The 20,986-nt window shown below is 34.4% G+C and overlaps 1 protein-coding gene across 10 annotated transcripts in view; it reads left to right on the forward strand.

The window, feature by feature from the left end:
- DGKB (diacylglycerol kinase beta) overlaps positions 1–20,986 on the forward strand; it is a 381,383-nt gene that overhangs the window by 174,154 nt on the left and 186,243 nt on the right. For all 10 annotated transcript variants that reach the window (XM_032110604.1, XM_032110600.1, XM_032110590.1 and 7 more), the window contains 4 exons: positions 1,316–1,390; positions 8,861–8,946; positions 11,243–11,332; positions 13,866–14,026. In XM_032110604.1, the coding sequence (XP_031966495.1) occupies positions 1,316–1,390; positions 8,861–8,946; positions 11,243–11,332; positions 13,866–14,026 (412 nt within the window). The remainder of the gene's footprint in view (positions 1–1,315; positions 1,391–8,860; positions 8,947–11,242; positions 11,333–13,865; positions 14,027–20,986) is intronic.

Genomic DNA, 20,986 nt, shown 5'->3' on the forward strand with positions numbered 1-20,986 from the left:
CATCGGGGATACCTTGTGTGAGTGTGCTTGAATAAAATGCTTTATGAAGCTGATATCACTAAATAATTAACAAGTTAAGAAAATGTTCCAATTTGGCAATTTTAGAGATAATTATGAATTTGTTTGTATTCAGTATTTTTACACACTTGTCTTCCAGCTACCCTGATAAATTATGCATTGCTATTAAGAAAAAAATATGGAAAGAAAAATCCCTGAATGTGCACATAGATTGTGTCTAGACAGTTTTATTTTGCTGTATTTGAAAACGTGGACATTTTAACCTAAAATTCAGCTCTTATTATGCTTCTATTTTATTTAAGCCATTATAAAGAAAGGAAGCAATATTTCAGGGGAAAAAATTAATGTTTTCTCAAAAATATTAAAATATTAATTAGCTTAAGGACAGAAACATGAAAATTAAAACCAAGAAACATGGGTTTGTAATTTAAACTATTGCCATAGATCCCAGGTGTATATTTATATATTCTGAGCTTCAACTCTTTTGTGTGCTTTCTTGTTTCTGTGTGAGAAACGAATCAGCTACCACATTCTAGTCAATGTAGGAAATTACATTTCTAATATTTGTAATGAAGAAAAAAACTCTATCATCCTTTTAGGACAAGTAAACTCAAATTTCTAAATTTACAATTTTGAAGAAATAATTGCTGAGGGTAGGACAGAAAATGGGGTCCCTTGTGGGATAGGCCAATGCTTGTCATGCTGTATCAGTAAATTACTTCCTGTTATCCAGATAATTTTAAAATAAGTCTAATTTAGTAAAACAATGGCTTCAAATCATTTTCATTTTCTTCCCATTCAAATGTAATCCTGAAGAAATGTAGTTGACCATAGGTTTTCTCTATCATAATGTTTTTCAGCCTATGGAGATATTTTTGGTGGGTGGCAAAGCCAATTAGCTTTTGCAATTAATTATACTTGTAATTCTCTGTTTGCAATAAATTTCAGGAAAAAATGTCTCCTTTGCCATGGAGTTACTTTAATACAAATCAATATGCTTTTTGAAATGCTTTTGTGATTCACCTTTTCTTGTGTAATTATACCTCTTTATTGCATTTTGTTTCTGTCTATACACAGCATTTAAATTGTAAATAGCTTGTAGTACTTCTGTCTCAACTTTCTCTATGTATGAATTATAATTGCTGTGTTCAAGTATTTGATTTTTTGTATAAATGAGTTCCCGCAGTTCAAATAATTATAGTATGTTCTAAGTTCTTTAATTCTTTCATTTGAAAAGTTTAAACAAATTTCAAACATGTCTGTAAATATTTTTTCCTTGTCTCTTTTACCTCTTCAGAATTTATAGAAAATTTCAGTACCTTTTAAATCCTCGTCAAGTTTATAGTCTTTCTGGAAATGGACCAATGCCAGGGTAAGTCTACAGTTAATATTATTACCAGGAACTCATTTAATAAAATGCTGTATAATCAAATGAACAGACTGAAATACATATAGCATGTTTGGAATGTATCAACACTGCAGTTCTCTGCATGGCTGCAGATATGTATAGGTATTATGTTTTTACATGTACAAATAAAGCTATGTCTCATATGTCTTACTGAAAACCATGCATTATTCTGCATGGTTTTCTGAAAGCATATGCATTATAAGAACTGTGGGATAAATTTAATTCTCGTTGCAGCTTTAACTGCCATATCAGCAACCCAAGTTCTCGGGGGCATTACTTCTGTGTTACAGATATCAGCGACCTCAAAGACTGACCTGCAAGACATCCATTTCTTTTACATAAATACACATGTGCGCATGTATATGTGTCTGTAATATATTGGTGACTGCACACTCCTTATCAGTTACATAATCTTGGAAATGTAGTGGTTGGAAAATGACTGGCCAGGCTACATTATGCTGGCAGGGACATTTTACGTGGACTGAAGTGTTCTCTGAACCAGCTGGCATTGCAGTCTCTTGCTTAATGTGCTTCCTCCATGATTCTTCTTAATTTGCATTCGAGTGAAGACAGGAGAATTACAGTTTATCAACCAACCTTTGCCACCTGATTTTGTCTCCTTTTTAAGTCGGGGGTGCTTTGGTAGAAGAAAATAAGAGCAGAACTGAATATGTGCTATGTATAATATTTTTTACATACTGGGTGCTATTTACCTATGTCACCGATACATGAAATTTTACATCAGTGAAGAGTTGCAGAAGGATATTAGGAGATATATGTTCACTGACATTAAGTTTACACTATTGCTTGAATACTTCTCTTTTTAATCTTTGCAGTTTTTATTTGTTTAGACTTTTTTTCTTTGAAGTTGGAGGAAAAGAAGATGAAGGTGGAAACTTGTCTGATTTGTCCCCTGCAAAGTTACATTTCAGTTTTCACATTTATATTACTGGAAAGACTATGCTCTGTTTCTGACAGTACTTCTGGGTTTAAGGCCCAATGTACAGGAAGCTATTCTCTCTTTAAACTATACTCTATCAGCTATTTATTGTCTTAGACTTGAGATGTGTGTAACATTGATGAAAGTGAAAAGCATATTGGGCTCAATCCTTTTAGAAGATATCGTGCACTGCAGTGTGGTTAACGTTAACCTGCTGAATGGTTCAAAACCAGCTCAAAAAAATGGAGATAATGACATGCATGTCATCTTTCATGCCTGCAATTGTCTTGTACCTGAATGCTAGTGCTGTTTTTATTATTCGAATGGAGTTTGTTGATTTTATGCTAGTCTTGACACGTATGGAAAATTTAAGTACTCTTAGTTCAAAGAATAAATATACTGGCAGAATTAACTGGGACAAAGCTAGTAACCAATATTGTTTTGCATACTGTATAGTAGAAATACCATGCTAGAAATTGAGAGGATGATTTTTAAAACAACTGAAATATTTTTGTTGAAATTCATCTTATTTCATCGAACTTAAAAAAAAATCTGGCTGCATTTCTGTCCATTGGTGATTTAGTTTTCATGAATCTGGCTATGTGAAAGAAAATGCATTTTAAGGCAGAGGCACAAGAGGGCAGTGTTAAGTTCAAGCTGAAACCGTGCACTTGAGGCAATTTAAACATTAGTCTTTTGAACCAGGACAGTGTTTTTTAGAAAATGTTTTCAATTTCTCTTTCTATTAGGAATCGAAGTAGTTTTAGTTCAGAGTCACTTTGAAGAAAATTCTAATTAATTTTCAAACAGACATTGCTTGTTTTGGTATATTTTTTTATTCATTTCACAGAAATGAATAATCCTAAATTTCCAGTTTATCTCCTGCCATCACTTCTTGCCCCTGGCAATACTTTCTAGGCTGCATATAATTTGTCCATTAAGTGAGAAGTTGAATAAACTCTGCTATTTCACTTACCAGTACTTGTTTTCTGCAATGGCTGAATTGCCTAATAAAACCTGCCCATCCATCCATCCATCCATCCATCCATCCATCCATCCATCCCTCCGTCCCCTTATTCATCCATCTCTATACTGCCAGTTATACTGGATTGTCAATCAAAATTTTGTGTTTATGTTGTCATATATGAAATTTGGATCAAAACGAAACAGATCTGGGTACTGTACAGAACAGAGAAAAGCAAAAGTATATTCTTCATCCCAATAGGTTATTTAGTAGAAAGGGATAAACATAATGTATATTTATTTTAAAGCATTTATGATTATTGCAGTACATTTCAGTTGAGCCTATTTTGAGATTTGGTTTTTTTGCTTTCAAATACTCTTTTCAGATGTGTTTACTCAACCTAGAGAATGTTTATAGTATTAGCTAAGAATTTGCATTTTTTTGGTAGAGCCAGCTTGTCTGCTTTAACCTGTAAGTTAACATTTTTAATTTTTGATGGTATTTTTCTCATGGGCTGCTGTCATCAAGCAAGAAGATAACATTCACAAGTTTTCTAACTTGAGTTCCAAACATCTGTGGCTGACATGAATTGATATTTCCAGTTCATTTTTGTCAACAATCTAAGTATCCTCTTTTCAAATAGCAGAGAAAAGGACAAGGGAACTAGGAGACTAATAAAATCATAAATCTTAGGGGGACTGTGAAACTGCTGGTTTGTTGGGGTTTTTTTTAATGGTCAGCATCAGTTGCTATGTCTGTTGTTCTATCTCTTTGGTGGGATAGCCATGCTATTGCAGAGAAATGTGTTGGAATACAGGACTCCAAATTAATAGCAACAACAAAAAAAACCCAAACCAAAACACAACCCCCAAAAATAACAAAAAATCCCCACCTTTCCTCATACCATTTATTGTGTATTTTTTCTGTAACTGCTGGAATACAGCAGGACAACAGAAAAATACTCTGAACAAGTTGACAATGAATTTTAGTATCAGTATCTCAATGTACAATTACTGAAGTGGAAGTGTTGTCTTCTTTCATAATGGATGGGAAGGTACATGAAGCAGTGCAGGAACAGTAGCAATGACATTTCTGTTAGTTTCTTTGCCTGCCTGAGTTAGGGTTTCTGGAGCAGTTTATGTCAAGACATGTTATGTACATAGTCTATGTAAAAATATGTACATGATGCAAATAAACCTCATGGCAGCAACTCTTGCATTGATTCTTTTCCAGCAATGGAGACCTGCTGCGAGGCCTGAAAATCGAGAAGCTCTAAGCCAAAGGGCAACACTTTAGGCATGGGTATAATAATTAATGGTTTAGACATTCTTTAATTGGCAGTAGAGGAATATGAGTGAGCTGGAAAAACCTCGTAGGCTCTGCAGCTGAACACAGGCATAAAAGGTACTCCACAGTTACAGACTGCCACAGTTAACACAGTGACGTGAAAATTGCTGGGCTGATGCATTGTGTAATTTGTGCCTAGCACCTGTGTTTTTAGCCATGAAAAGAGTTTCCCTGTTTGGTTGTTACATCTCTATAGGAGTCTTCTACTTCTGACAACAACTGTTATTGTGGATTTAATGATCTTGAAGAATCTGAAATTCAGTTATTGTTCACCTCACAGAGAGGTAAATAATAGCAGGATGAATAGCAGTCGAGCCACAGAGCCGCAGGACTCTGTGAAGAGGTCGGCATTTCACAAAGCCTTTGTCCCTCTGAAAAGGCCTCTGTTCCCTAAAGTTCTATTATTTAAAATGTCTAATTTATGGTATTTTTATACTCTATAATAGAAATTATATCCACAAAAGTTGTATTTCTTTATAACTTCCTTAATCATTTAATTTGGAGAACACCTAGTTTTTAGATTCTAGTTGCAAGTTTGCCTCAACAGGCCTTTCTAAATCTTAAATTCTGCCCACTTAAAAGATGCCCAAGATAACAAAACTGACTCCCTACAACTTACACTGTAATTTAGTTGGGAATCTACAGCACCTGGGCTTTTTTACCTTCACAAAGCAAGAGGCCTGTTTTGAAAATTACACTATTTTCCTTGATTATTTGAATTTCCTTAATCATTTGAATTGATTGCTAGAGCATTTCTTTGCTATTGGACATTTGGAGTACCCAAATTCTGGAAAGATACATACACCAAGAGTATTTTTAGAAAATAATAACTGCATGGTTATTTTCTTTTGAACAAAATATTGAATCTGATCCATATTTTCTTAGAAGAATTACATTTTTGCCAAAGAATGGCAAAGCCATTGGATTGATTGTACTCTAATGATAAAAAATATTTTTGTACACCACGAATCCGTAGTACTTAGAATTCATCAAGTCTTCACATATGAAACTTAAATCCTGAGTTTAAAGATGTAGTTTAAGCAGCTGTTTAACAATATTTTTGCTTCTATGACATCTGTGGTGTTGGCACCTTATACCTATCCTGAGATCCACTAGTGGATTATTCTTTGCTTGGACTGTAGACAGTCTTAAGTTTTGCTTCCACTGTGTGAAGAATGCTGAAGATTTAATGCATTGCTGCTGTTATGCCACCTTGTGTGGCTGAGCACCTGAAGTTCTGCACAGTGCGCTGCACTTGGATATAAGTGCAAAAGTCATGTGCGGGGAACTAAATGGAAAACATTGCAATTTATGTTTTCATTACTATGAGTAAAACTTCAGTTTTACTCTAATAAATTAAATTAATTAAATAAATTTAAATAAATACTTTAGGTCTTTCCTTAAAAAGTTTTATACGAATGTGTATGTGTTTGCTACCTGTGCATAAATCAATTAATTGCATGATTCAAAATCAAATTGTTACATCCTCTAGCACTGGTATTTTATTCATAAATAGATCCCCTGCACTCCTATGGATTTGATGAAGTGATTATGAAAACATGTCAAAAATGGTGGATAAAAAGTAACAGGTGCTATTAAAACACTAACCGAGCACAGTTTTCTTGCTAAGCAATACTGAATTTCTCCGTAAAGGTCTATGAAGAAATCTGAAAGAAATTCTTTCTTTACAAGTGTAACGCTTACTGAGTCTGAATGAAACCTTATAAAACTGTGTTCCCTTCCCAACTCCTAATGTGGGCTGCACATTCTAATTCAATGAATAAGATTTATTTACATATATAATTATATAACTATATTTAATTTTATAAATTAATTTGATTTTATAAATATTTATATCTGCTATACTATATTTATATACACTACATTTATATATGCAAATATACAATGTAACATGTATTTTATTTATTTTGTGTGTTGGACTTTTATACTATTTTTATATTATTTTTATATTTAAATTAATGAAAAGAAAAATTATGTGAATTTAATGCTATACTTTGGAAAATTCACTGTCTGTGAATATAAAAAGCTCCAAGGGAAATACAAATGCAGCCTATTGAAAATGTTTTTCACAATATGATTTTGCCGGATTTTTCAGTCCCCCACTTTTTTGGAAGTTATTCTTTTCTGATGAAGATTAACTATATAGTCAAAACAAAAAGAATGTTTGATAGCCATATGGTGAAGAAGCTTATTTATAAAAAATGGCAGAGGTTTAGGTCTATATTCTGCCAGTCTGGAGCAATGCTAAAATCAACCCTGTACTTTTGGTGTTGTTTTAGTTGGTTGTTTTTTTCTGGACTTTCTTTTCCACATCTGCTACATGAGGTAGAAATGTTTAAAATTTAGAAGTCACTCTGACGTCACCTCTGGGCTATAATTTGACTTTAAATTAAGCTGAAATACCTTCAGTATAGGAAGCAATGTAATTACACCTGGTAACTTTCTGCAAACCCAACACATTGGGTCAAAGTGGGAATGCTGGTGGCAGGAGCATTTGTCTCTATGCCAGGCCTTGTGAGGGGATGGACATGCACACCTGGGGGCCAGGGCATATCTCAGTGCCTACTCTTGCAGTGGTGTGAGGTGACTTCCAGAAGAGGACCTTTCAGCACATATGCTTATTAGATCTCTTCCCCATGTGTACCCAGTCAGATTTGGCACACGACATTTTGAATCACAGGAAATCCTACAGCACTTTTCTTGCAGATGTGTGAAGTAGAACATAAAAGGGGTGAGAAGGTCAAGGCAGCCTTTAATACAAGGTGAATAAGCATCCTTCAGGCATTATATTTGCACTTGAAATTGCTTAAGAGCTCTTCTGAGCAAAGAAAATTACAGGGAGTGGGACATGTGATGGGCTTAATTCTATGCAACTTGGCTAAAATTGAAATTCTGGTCAAAAACTAATAGAACAAGAAGTTGTCCTGTCATCTTCTACATTTTACATAACTTTTTTGGTCATTGTTTTTTTCATTTCCTTCTCCCGTTCTAACTCTTTTACTCTGTAATTTTTCATGTGCTCTTGATTTTATCAAGAGGTCCAAAAAAATTTTAAAACTTTCTAAGGACAGGAGCTCCATTCCCCCTGCAGCATTAAAATTTCATATGGAAAACTGTTGGAATGAAACACTTACAAGCTATTGTCTATATTTATTTGTGTTCAAGACTTTGTGTAAAATGTATTTATTAGTTGTGCATTTATTAGGAGACTGCAAACTGGAAATCAGATCTGGTCACTAGAATGTAGAATATCCATTAAGGTATCTGTAACACTAATGAATACAATATATGTGAATGTACATATACATACATACCGAGTAATACAACAAGATTACTGGAAGTTTTTTGTCTAGTCACAGTTTATGTGTAAGGGATGATTTCAGCATATATCAAAAGCTATCCTGAAATGATGCTTTTAAAGTAAAATTATTGCACCTTAGCGTTGTTTTGATATATCCTCACTTTTTAGCATTATGCAACATTGTTATAGAATGAAGTGGCTAAGTAGGTGCTGATACTCACTTGATGGATATGGAAGCAAAAATAGCCAAGCAAATATTACCAAAGATATTTTACTTTTAAAATACGGTTTTTAAGATGATAGAATGTGTGCCTTCAATCTGCTGCTTTCTCATTTTGTATTAAACCATGATGCAGAATTGTTTTTACCAACCGCAGAATGTCCAGCTTAATATGCACCAGTGTCCTACCAGAAGTATGAAGTTTTCTTTATAGAAAGAACTTCACAAATAAATGTTCTGGCTAATACATTTAGACAACATAGACTTTTCTGTCTTGACAGACTACCTATCCATTTACAACTAGGTGAACAGATAATGTTCTCTGATAATGGTTTCAAACAAGACTTGAAGTGAGACAAAGGTTGGACTAACCATCAGGTAGAAACTTTTTTTAGTGTTAGTGTACCATAATAACCCTTAAATTATTGATTTTGTTTAAAATATTTCAGATAATACTGATAATAATTAATAACAACGTTGGGTAGTATTTGTCTAAAAAATGAATACGTAAGCAAAATTGCTTTTTATTTTAAGTGATCACTTGCTATTTACTATTAAATGAAATGTCTTAAGGCATAAAATGTTTACATAATGCACAATTATATTGATCATAATTAGGTATCTTCATTTACTCTTTTTAGGTTAAATTTTTTCCGAGATGTTGCTGAATTCAGAGTACTAGCATGTGGTGGAGATGGAACAGTAGGCTGGATTTTGGATTGCATAGGTAATCTATAGTCTTTACACAGTTTTGCTTGCCTCATGGTTTTCATTTTAATGGTCTTCCTTGCATACCAATGCATGGATACAACTATTTCAAGCAACAGCTTGTTCATTTAAATGTTTGAAATGTGTTAGTTTGGGACATGATTATTTTTAAAGGCACTCAAATTGCAAAAGTTATGTAAAATCTCTAGACAAGTTCAGTGTTGCTGGATTTCCTGAAAGCAAGAAATTTGAATTAATCTATTTTAATTTCAGTTCAAAGTCTATTCCACAAGTGAATCAAATCTGACTCGCTAATTTTAAGACAATTTAATTTAGCTCAGTTGCTTGTTTTAGTTACCGAATTTTTGGCTATGCTCTATTATCCCGTAATGGAGATCATGTATTAAGAGATAAGTCAGTTTTGGGGTTCTTTCAGTCAGTTGTCTGCAAAGTTCTCTGTACAAATCATAAGGAAGGCCCAGAAGTCAAGGTATTGCAGACTTTCAAGACTAAATTTTATCAAGGATTGTTAAGGAGAATGTCTTCCACATCACATGAACATTTATTTGGTGTTAGGCTGCAGAGAAAAATAGTGGGCATGTGTGACAGTGGAATCAGGAAGAGGATCAAGAGAGGTCAAAAGACTCAACTGAAATTTTATCTAAAGTGTTTAAAAGTGTGTGCTTTTTGGGGGACCAGAAAACCTTTAAAAGTTCACTGAAATGTAAACCTGATGTCATGAAGGAACGTTAGCAAAGGAATATCTCTAATCTTGGATGGAAAAAAGTCTTTTTGCAAATGCAAGCTACTGGTTGTAGCTCTCAAATAGCTTTCAGAGTCATAAATTAATGTACATGAACATCAAGTGCATTGTCTAAACTTGCAAGAAACAAAGTTTTGCAGCTGTTAATTGTGTCATCACTGTTTTCATGAGGTCTAAAATGTCATGCAGTTGCTTTCTCTTTCAGTAACGCACTATATTGTGCACCATTTTTTGAGGTATGGAACTAAGAAATTACTTGGGGGATCCAGGAACCATCTTTTTTAATAGGTGCAGAAAGTATGTTTTCAGTGCTGCCTTTTAGGGAGCTAAAGCACTTTAGTATAGAAACTTTAAGAGCACACCTGTTTCTAGACACTTTCTAATTTGATTTTCCCTGATGTCTTGATACACAAAGACCTTTATCTGAGAACAGAGCAAGAAAAAAAAAAGGGGAAAAATAAAAAAAAAAGAAAAGAAAGAAAAATTAAACAAAAGCAAAAAATAATTCTCATCAGTTTGAAACTTTAAAAAAAATTGTTCTATTAAATATTACTTTCTCTGAAAAATTTCCATTAAACTGGCTATATGAATTTTAACCCTTTCTAAAATACTGATAAACATTGATGTCCCCTGCTACATCCATTGTATAGATAAACTCCTGCTGATTATTGCTGATAATTGTGCATAATTCTATAAACAAAATAACTGATTAATTAATTATAACTTTTAAACTAGACATACTATTCATTCACATTAAATGGGAAATTTGACAAATTATGTATTTGAAATATATATTCCAGCTTTCAGAAAAGCTTTCTTGACAAGGGTTTTCTCATTGGGTTTTGAAGAGATCCTTGGGCTTAAAATGCTACAAAAATACCAGTAAAGACTGAAAAAACACTGTAAATTCATTAATTTCAAAACACTGCTTAATAAATACAAAATTGCTACTTAAAGACTTGACAGACAAGTGCCCCCTTTGGATGGCAGGTTTAATTCCTGACAGGCAAACCCATCTAAGGTCTTGTGTCAGTTCCAAGGACTTCTTGGTAGTGGTGCTCAGGTATAGATACAAATCCAGGTGAATACACAGTTAAACACAAATTTGGTCACCTAGGTGAAAAAGTAGAAGGTTCACCTCATTATTCATGCCTTTAACTATTACTTTTCTGCATTCATAGCTGGGAATGGCAGAGCTGAGAACTAGACAGAGAACACCATACTCAGTCTTGGAAAGATCTTGAGTATCATTGTTTGTGAATGTTTGTCACATCTATGATTTACGAAATCCTTATGATAACAAATGAGTAAATTAGGATTACAAAATCCTTATGATAACAAATGAGTAAATTGGGATTAAGGATTGAATATCGAGTGGAGAAGGGGCTACAAAAGGGACTGACAGTGAAATGCTCATTGCTGAGCAGGCAGCATAATTTCATATACAAAACAAGTCTTTCACTGAAACAAAACCTAACACAGTTATCATATAATAACATGCAGTTAGATCATTTTTGTTCCTTAGTTACATTTTTTCCTTCTTTATTCACAGAGAAAGCGAACTTGATTAAGCATCCTCCTGTTGCTATCCTGCCTCTTGGGACTGGCAATGATTTAGCAAGGTGTCTGAGATGGGGAGGAGGTAAACACAAATGAAAATGCAATGTCTTATGGAACTAAAAAAAAATAAAAACCTTTTGCATCAACATCCACATTTGGATTTGTTTTCATAAAGAACCATTATCACCTTATCTATTTTTGGAATGATCTGTTTGTAAATGTTGTACAGATATGTAAGATATTAAAGGTTGTAATCACACTTCATACCTTGTTTGTAGCTTCTGCTGACACCAAAACCGTTCCAAAGTGTAATGAGAATAGTGTATAGCAGTTTGGTTGGCTTTTTACCATCTGTATTGCAGTTACTGCTTTGATAAATACCTTGTAAAGGGAGCAGTCTTAAATGGATTTTAATTGGGACTGTTCTGAAAGGGTTACTGGAAACGTCTAATAATGGGTTAGGAGTGGTTTAAGCTTTTTTAATCTTTAAAAATATTAAATGAAAAACATGTCTCAGCCTTGGACAAGTTCCTTTGATCCACTCCCTTTCTGTTTTCCTACAGAGGATTCCAGACAATAAGTGCTGTGGTACTATGTATCAGAAAAAGAGAAGGCAAAAAATGCTGAAAGAAGAATATATAGAAAATTGAACGTTTAATACCCTTTGCATCCTTTCCTGGATGTATGGAGACTTACACTCAGCTTCTCCAAAAATTCTGTTCAGAATTTGTATTACAGGATAACTTGAAGGAGACACAAGGAAGAAAATCTTAGACCAGAGTCAATCTGTGGTGAAAGCACCTCAATTTATGGGCTCATAGCCAGGTCTATTTCAGGTCTTGGTTGTTTCAATTGAGATGTTTTGTGTTTGGAACTTGGTTGGTTTTTTTTTGGAACTTCTCAGCCTTTGCAGTTATCTTACTTCTTCTGTCTCATCAGTTTCCTTTCCAAATGTCTGCCTTGTTGCCAGATATTCTTTAGAAAATTCTCAGTAGTTTCCATGCTGTAGCACTTTGTTAACCATAATGTTCTGTCAAATCATTTGAGAACCTCCTTTATTTTCTCTGTCACAACTGTTGATTGTTTACATTCTTATAGTCTTAGGGGAAAAGAAGGAAAACAAGCAAGCCAAAACCAAATCAGCCTTGCTTAACTTTCTGAATTGTTCATAGAGCCATAGAGTAACTAGGCTGAAAGGGGTCATAGGAAGTCACTAGTCTGTGTCACTGCTGTTCCAAGCACAGTCCAGCCATGAGGACATTTAATCACATTAGCTGGGACCTGTCCTTACCTTCACTTTTATTTATGTCCTGTATCTTACGTGATTCCATTTGGACTAAAGTAGAAAAAGGCAGTATGAAAATATTCTGGGTTTCATCATTCTTTGCCCAGTTGCTTTGTGGTAAACAATACCATAATACAGATTTTCTGGAACTTCCATAGATGGGAGAGGAGACAGGGATTCCAGAAACTAAATTGCTGGTGAGTGATCTCAAGGATGCAGAGAAATGGAATTGTGCATGCTGCTGTCATGTGGTGGTTGTCAGTAACTAGCAAAAGTGTGCTAGACAGCCGTAAACAAATACATCAGCAATGGGTTTTGATCAAGGAGGCTTTGAGTGGCTTGGCCTGCTAAAGGTGTTAATGACACTGGCAGTACATATTTCTTGAATAGAAGATCTTGTTTTTTCTGCTTTGAAGAAGGACTGAATCCCCAGATCTTAGCTGTCTATTACAAAGTCATTTGTTCTGAATAATATTCAGAGTTGATAATGTCCCGTAGTAAAACCCCCAGTTTTTCTTCATGCACACATGTATGTTGTATATACTCATGAGTGAATAAACAAGTTTTCTACTCAGTTTAGTGAAATACATGTGGGTGCTTATTTGCAAGTAAGAGTAAGCTCTCTCTACAAAGCAGGACGAGACTCATGAAGAAGTTGTTGGAATATGCAAAAATGTTACTTTTGCTGATAAAGCTATCAGCTATAGATTTGCAATTTTGGATTTTTTATGCTAAACCAGATTGAAACAATCCATGAAAATTAGTAGACAGCCTTTAACCTTTCATTGTCTTGTCAGGCAAAACTACAATATGTCTCTTTTCCATAAATTTTGAAATCAAAGAAATTTAAATATTAAGATTAATTTCACATCAAGAACAATTTGCAAAGTACCACAGTAGCTTTTTGAATCATTTGGAAAATTCAAGAGATTGGCAAATTTTGAAAATCTCATTATTTTCTTCATCACAAATCTGATGACCACTGAAATCTGTAGAGTTATTCTAAATTTACATGCTTAATTAGCTTCGTATTTGTACTTCTTTTAATGGCAAGTGCTGGAAAATTGTCAATACTTCAAGCACAATCCTGCTTTTAAGGTATTATATGCATAGATTTCATTTTTCCAGTCATAGAATCATAGAATATTTTGTGTTGGAAGGGATCTTTGAAGGCTGGTTAACTAGTCCAACCCTCCCTGCAATGAGCAGGGGCATCTTCAATTAGATCAGGTTGCTCAGAGCCCTGTCCAACCAGCCATCTAGAAAGAGAAAGAAAATGTAATGAAACTTTATTATGCTTGATTAAATAACTGGTTTTATGTTTTGCTAGGGTATGAAGGTGAGAATTTGATGAAGATCTTAAAAGACATTGAGAATAGCACAGAGATTTTACTGGACAGGTGGAAATTCGAAGTAATACCCAATGATAAAGATGAGAAAGGAGACCCAGTGCCTTACAACATCATCAATAACTACTTTTCTATTGGCGTGGTAAGACTTACACTTATCCTTAAGTGATTTTCTTTTTCTGTTTTGAATAAATATTTGCATCACATGCCTTCAGATGAAGAACTGTTGGCTAGAGATAATTTATAATGTTGTTTTGCTAGTGAAATGAATACATAGATGACTGACAGCAATTTGCATAAATTTACTTCCTCACATTCAAACCTGAATTATTTTTCAGGACCTTCTACCTTCCCATTTGTAAAGAAGATATTTGTGTTGTTCTTAATGGTTTATGAGCAGCCATAATAATAAACTTATATTCTCATTTTGAAGGTCCTATAAAAATATAAAGGAAAAACTAATCAATAAGAACTCTTAAGTAATCTTTTCCATTAGTATTCACATAGTCAAAACTGTTTAAAAGAACAGTTGCATTCTTTATTTCTTCAGGGCAGTTTTAAATAATAAAACAATAATACAAAAAGAAAGCCCTGCATGTATTTTCTTGGTTCTGCCTTGTAGGGATATTCACAGTTTGAATTAATTAGGAGGAAAAGGGTTTAAGCAACTCTTCATGTCTGAGGAACTGCATCTCTGGTTTGTGCTTCTCTGTGGTTTTCTATGTACTATCTATGCTTCTGAATATTAGCAGAATTCCTTTATTCATATTTGATTTGTGATTTGTTGTTAATTTCAGATACTATTCTGAAGAACCATTATTTCGTACCTCATTTGGGTTTTTCCTGCGTGATTCTTCCTGCCTAGATGCAGAAACTTACATTTGTTTGAATTACACTCTGTTTTAATTTTTACTGTTTCTCCAAGGCACTGTGAAAACAACAACATATTGCACATTGCCTCATAGATTCTTGCCAAATAATCACAGTCTCTAATCCAACATGAATAGAACTTGCTGTATGATCTTTGTAACAGTGTGGCAGAAATGGTACTTAATAACTATATAAATGTATGTTTAGAGAGGATGCGAAAGTAAAACTGAATAAAATTTTTCTTGACATGGGGCTCTTGATGTTTTAGGACCATAATTCAGGATGGAAAGGATTGCAGGAAGTCATTAATTCTAAACAGGGTAAGCTATGAGAGCAGATCACATTGCGCAGGACATTATCCATTTAGATCTTAAAAGCCCCCAAGGATGGAGATGGCACAGCCTCTCTGGGTGATGCTTGACTGTCCTTATGATAAAAGAGTTTTTTTCTACATCCTGTCTGAATCTCTCATTTCAACATAAATTATCTGTCTCCCATCCTCCTGTCATATGGGCCTCTGTGAAGAATCTGACTTTGTCTTCTTGATACCTCCTCATAGGTACTTGCAGGCTGCTATTAGACCTCTCTGGAGCTGCCCTCTTACCAGTGAACCACCTTACCTAGTCAGTCTTTTTTTTAAAAATCTCTCCAGCAATCAAGACCATAATATCCCAAGCTAGATACAAGAATGCTGGGGTAGACAGTGTTCAAAACCTTGCTGAAGTTGAGCATGACATCCCCTGCTCTCTCCTCATCTACAAATCTAGTTGTTTGACCATAGGTAGCAATTAGAAGGTAATTTACCCCTTGGAAGGAAAATTATACACTAAGTTGAAAGGAGTTGGAGACAGCAGTGTATGGATGTGAAAAGTTTGATTAGTATGTTCAAGCCAAACAAGCCTATTTTTTCCCTCTGGCAATCTCAAAGCTCTGATATGTCCATAAGAACTCGACTTTGTCTAAGTACAGAGAAAAAGGTAAGAAACAAACTGAGATGAATGTGTAACAAACTGTGAATGAGTATGGGTAATGTTCAACCCGATGGAAGCACAGAGCACGGAAGGACCATGAAAAGTGGATGCCAAGCCGTGTGTCAGTTTCAAAGCAGGAGCTAGAAAACATCTAAGAGAAATGTAGAATAAGATAAAGATTTTTCAATTGCTCACATCCATCATTCTGTCAGGATGGCAAGATACCAGGAGAGAAGTTCCATCTGCTTCCTAATAATACTGGAGTCACTGATAACAGCTAAATATCCAAGAAAAATGTGCATTAACATAGTCAAATCATATTTGCTTTAAAAAACAAAAATACCACCACCCCAAGGAAAACCAAATGAAACCAAAAAACCTCTTCAAGAATATGGTAGGATCATCTGAAAACAAAAGCTTATCTTGGAAAGTCACAGATTTGGTGAGCTGGACAAACATAACTGGTAGTATTAGAGGATTAATGAGGAGGCATGACAGAGACAGGAAACGTCAGGCCAACTGTCAGACAGTGGCAAGTTCAATTACCAATGTACTTTAGAGAAAATAAAATTATTTTCCCCATAATCTACCCAACCAGCATTAATAGTCATACATTCATGCACTAGGTTGATATTATCCCAGTGATCATCAAAGACAGACTTCAGTAATATCAGTATTGTTGTGTTATCACAGACTATTTTTGGGCTTGAGATGCATTTCTGTAGTTGCTGCAGTAATGGAATTTCAGCCTTGTCACTTCATTTAGCTAACTTGCTGTTGCTATAATCAGAGGGAGTATGTGAGTGTAGACAGAGTATTTCATTGGACATACTGTTTGTCATGGTTAACCTCTTCCCTATGGATAAAACAGCTCAACTTTCGCGGTTTTTTTCAAGCACTCAGCTGCTTACCATTAATGGTGGCTCAACATGTATATGTGGACAGGATAAGCTTGTGTGCTGTAACACCCCTGCACACCTGCTGTATCTTATCCTAGCTATTTTTCATTTCTGTATGTCAAGTCTGTAAAGAACTCCAAAAACCTAAAACCCAACACTTCCCTAATCTAATGCTATCTTAGAGCAGATAAATAGTTTCACAAAATCGGTAATAACTCTTCAGTTCAGTGCTTAAAATTACCCCTCCCGGCAAAAAAAAACCCAAAACAACATCCAAGAAAACAAAATAATCCTCAGATTAAATCTCCATATACTCGTGACTCTATGTGTTATTTGAAAAATAAAAGGAAAATAGTGGATAATGATATCCTGAAAAAAACCCTTATTTTTGCAAACAATTGTTATCAAGTCTGCTCTCAGATCTTGCCTGGATTGAAACATTTTCCTCAGTTATGCAGGCATAGTAAAGCATAAATGCACATTGTTAATTATGAAATGGATGGGCCTATATTCTATTCACAATAAATGTACTCAATTCAAGTACACACAAAGCCAGGTAAACATGGAAGATGGTGACATAATCATGTGCTGATTGAGACCTGAGCAGCAGTCATGGAAGATGAGTGACCAACAGACAGTGAGGCAAACTCTCACATAAAAGCAAAATAGGAAAACAACTTGAGAACATTGTTACCTTGAGAAGGACTTCCATGTGCACTGTTAGGAAACTCTGTCATGGCACGGCCAAAAATTTTATGTAGCGCTAAGGTGCAAAGAAAGAGTTCTTTTAAGCTTAGGGATAAGTAGCTTAGTTGTCAAGCAATATTGTTGATTCTAATCACTGAAAAGGGAGTGACTGTCAAGGCTGTTTATCTTTTATTGGGAAGTTTTTGGAGAATGTCAAATATGTAGGGAAGTTATATTGCTTATTTTTGGTGCTTCTCACATAATTTTTCACACAAAGTGAGACAAAGTGGGTATTTTGATAATGGAAAGAATGCCTCATTAAATGTCCCATTGTGATTAAACATTAGAAACCTTGGCTTCCACTAAATGCTTGGTTGAAAAGAGCATGTGGAAGGGGGAAGAAGCCATCTTATGTACTTCTGGATAGGAATGTGTGAGAGAGCACAATATCTCTGCTTTCTGTGCTTTCTCTTAAGGTGGATATTCAAGAGAAATTATGAAATCAAGCAAAAACTATTATGAAGTTCTTTAAAAAAAAATCTCATTATTATTTGTTATCTCACAATTGATAATTCTTAATCCTGGAGATAGATGAGTTTTTCTGAGGCTCCTCCTTGGCTGGAGCAAATAGCTGTAGGCCAAACCAAAGGCACAGCTGTAGTCACCTGAGAATCAACGTTGCTAGACCCTGATTTTTTTACATTTATTATGCAAACTACTTGAAAATATTAAATAAAAAAAACAATGATTGGACTCAGATAATGGCTTATCTCAAAAAAGGTAACAATTTTTAAACCAAACAACTCATCTATTTCCCATTGACTTTCCTGTTAGTTACTAATACCTCTTTTTATTGTTTTCCATTTTGTGGGTAATAATGCTGAAAGAAATTATGAATAGATGTTAAGATGGGAGTCCTAAAGTAGGTTTTCCAGAAGCAAGTGTAATTTTGAATTTACTGTTCTGCTACTGAATTAGCTTAGAGTTTAGACTTTATGGAGCCAAAATTAGGTCAACATGAATCAGTACTGAAGATCTTTAACCATAAACATTTTCTTTCTGTTTTTTTCCTTTTTTTTTTACCTTTTAAATAAACCATAAATTTATCTGATATTAATAGGAGATAAAATGTTATCAATGCTGTTTGTCACTTGCATTTTTGTAACTGCATAGGGTATTGCAGAGCGTATGCTGCTGAGCCCCTTGCAGTTCTGTAATTAGACTGTTGGAACATCATAAACTGAATTTGCAAACATCTGCATTGTCTTTTAGTACAATTTTGTGTAGAAAGAAATATTACTGAGCTAGATTTTAAGGAAAATTTTACTAGATAAAGTGTGGCACAGTGCAACCTTCCCTATGTTAAAACAGTGAATACCATTCTAAAATGAAAGCAGTTCTCACGGGTGTTTAGGGCAGTATTTGAGGTGTAAGAGTAAACCAAATGACATGGTACTTACTGGTATTTACATGAGGCAATTCTAAAGATTATATTAGCAGTCATTGTCTATCCTCCTGTTTAACTGGAAATGTTTTGTATGAATGACTGATTAGGTAACTGATTTTCATCTCTGTTTTCTTCTTCTTGGGCCAGATTCCATTAAAATTATGAACTTTTATTTTTGACCAAGTTATGTAGTTGTTACATATGTAAAGAACATACAGATTCTCTGTTCATGCTTAAGTAATTGCCTACTGTTCTGGCCAGGAGGACTTCAAGGATTGCTGTCCCTTAGGAAACCAGCAGATTCCCTTAGAGGCTTGCATTCTTTGTAGATCCAGAATTGCTTCTCTCTTGTCTAGACTGATCATCTGAAGGCATGCTTTAGGGTAAACCTACTTGGGATCTTTGCTATTGGTACTGTTTTATCTACGTACCCTAAAGAGTCATTGTCAGCAGAATCAAGTTCCTTTGGAAGCTTAAAGCTACAGCTGATCTTATTCACACTATTTCATTTGCACAACGTACTTAAGATATGGAAAACATCTTGTCTGTCTTCCTTACTGATAAAGAATTTAGATAAGGATCTTCCAGCCTCCCTTCAGCTGAAATTTTGAATGCATGTGCAAACACATACACAAGAACATATTGGAGGGAAAAAAAGAAATGGAATGCTCTAGGACAGCAATTAAGACAGTAACCTGGAAGAGAACTGGGATATCCAGATTCCTATTCCATCTGTTGTTTTTGTCCATTTGATTAACTTGTACATGGAAATTCAGAAACTTACATTACTCTGAGAGACTTCTAAAATCGATAGGTACAAAATTTTAATGCTAAAACAGAACTTACAGAACTAGATCACCTCAGTCTTTCATTCAGTCTTTACAACAGGTGGTAATTGATTTCATTGCAATATGGTGATATTCTCACTTGGATGATCTACAACAAAAATATTTTTTGCAAGTGTTTTTAGTTAAGGCAGTAAAGATATCTGAATGTGCCTGGAAATGTTCTGTAAGTTCTTTGAGAAACAAGTCAGTATTATATACTGGATTAATAAAAAAATAAGCAGTTATCACATAGAGGGGAAATTTCATTAATACTAGTAAGTAATACTACAATCAGGATGTGTTCTCTGAAGAATTATTGCCATAAAGTAGTAAAGGTCTACGACAAAGACAAGTGTACTTTTATGACACCTAATATGTTACTATCCAAATGCACTATCAAATAGATATTTGGGTGCTCATGATTTAATATTCTTCAGCCTTAACCAGTCGCTAAGAGCCTCTTATTCTGCCAGTAGGGAAAAATATGACTTCTTAATTCTCATAATCATAAATTTGAACTTCCTATGGGTCTGCTTCCCCATGACTATACTCTTAAGTCATCAACCTACACTTCCATTATATCTTCTTAATTTTTTTTCTTTTTTTTTTTTTTTTTTTGCAAGACTCAGGAAAAAAGTTAGAAAAATCTTACATATAAGCCATATTTTTGGTTTTCTTGAGAAAGGACTTTCATTAGCATCAACAGAAACTTTGACTGCCAGAATTTTTAGTCTCAAATACAAGAGTCTTAACTACAGTTGTTCCTCTGACTATGGGATCCCATAATCTTTTATTTTCTATGTTATTTTATTATCTATGTTATTTTAGAGTATATTTATTACTGCTACTACAGAAAAAAGGAGTTTATTATTGTATATAATATTTATAGCTGTGAATGAATTTCAGTTTTATGCTGGCCCCATATTTTGAAATTTTAAAGCTTCATAGCATTTTGCTGTCCATGGTGGTGAGAAGGAATTTTTTTTCTGCATAGGAAAATATCCTAGGGACATTTGCTGATTCAGTGCAGAATTTAAGTTCATGTACGTCTTAATGCTGATACAATGTGACATTTAAGTACGTGTTTAAACTTTCCCGATCTAGTGAAGCACTTAAATACTTGGGTAATTTTTTAAGCATTTTTTGCATTTTCACTAATATGACTGGACAATTGCACATGTTGAATTCTGGGCATTTGGTGGAAGCTAATAAATTATTCAAGTGGGATTTTTGGTATACATAACTAAAAATCATGTTTATTGGTTTGCTGAACTAATATGAGCATAAACACATGCCTAAGTGATTTTGTGAATCCTAATCATCACTTTGAATGTGCTAATGGAATGTTGTGATGTATTGCATTATTTCTGTGCCAAGGAGGGAGAGAACACTTCATAGTAA

The sequence above is a fragment of the Corvus moneduloides genome, chromosome 1 (genome assembly GCF_009650955.1).
Source record: "Corvus moneduloides isolate bCorMon1 chromosome 1, bCorMon1.pri, whole genome shotgun sequence".
NCBI classification, from domain to species: Eukaryota; Metazoa; Chordata; class Aves; order Passeriformes; family Corvidae; genus Corvus; species Corvus moneduloides.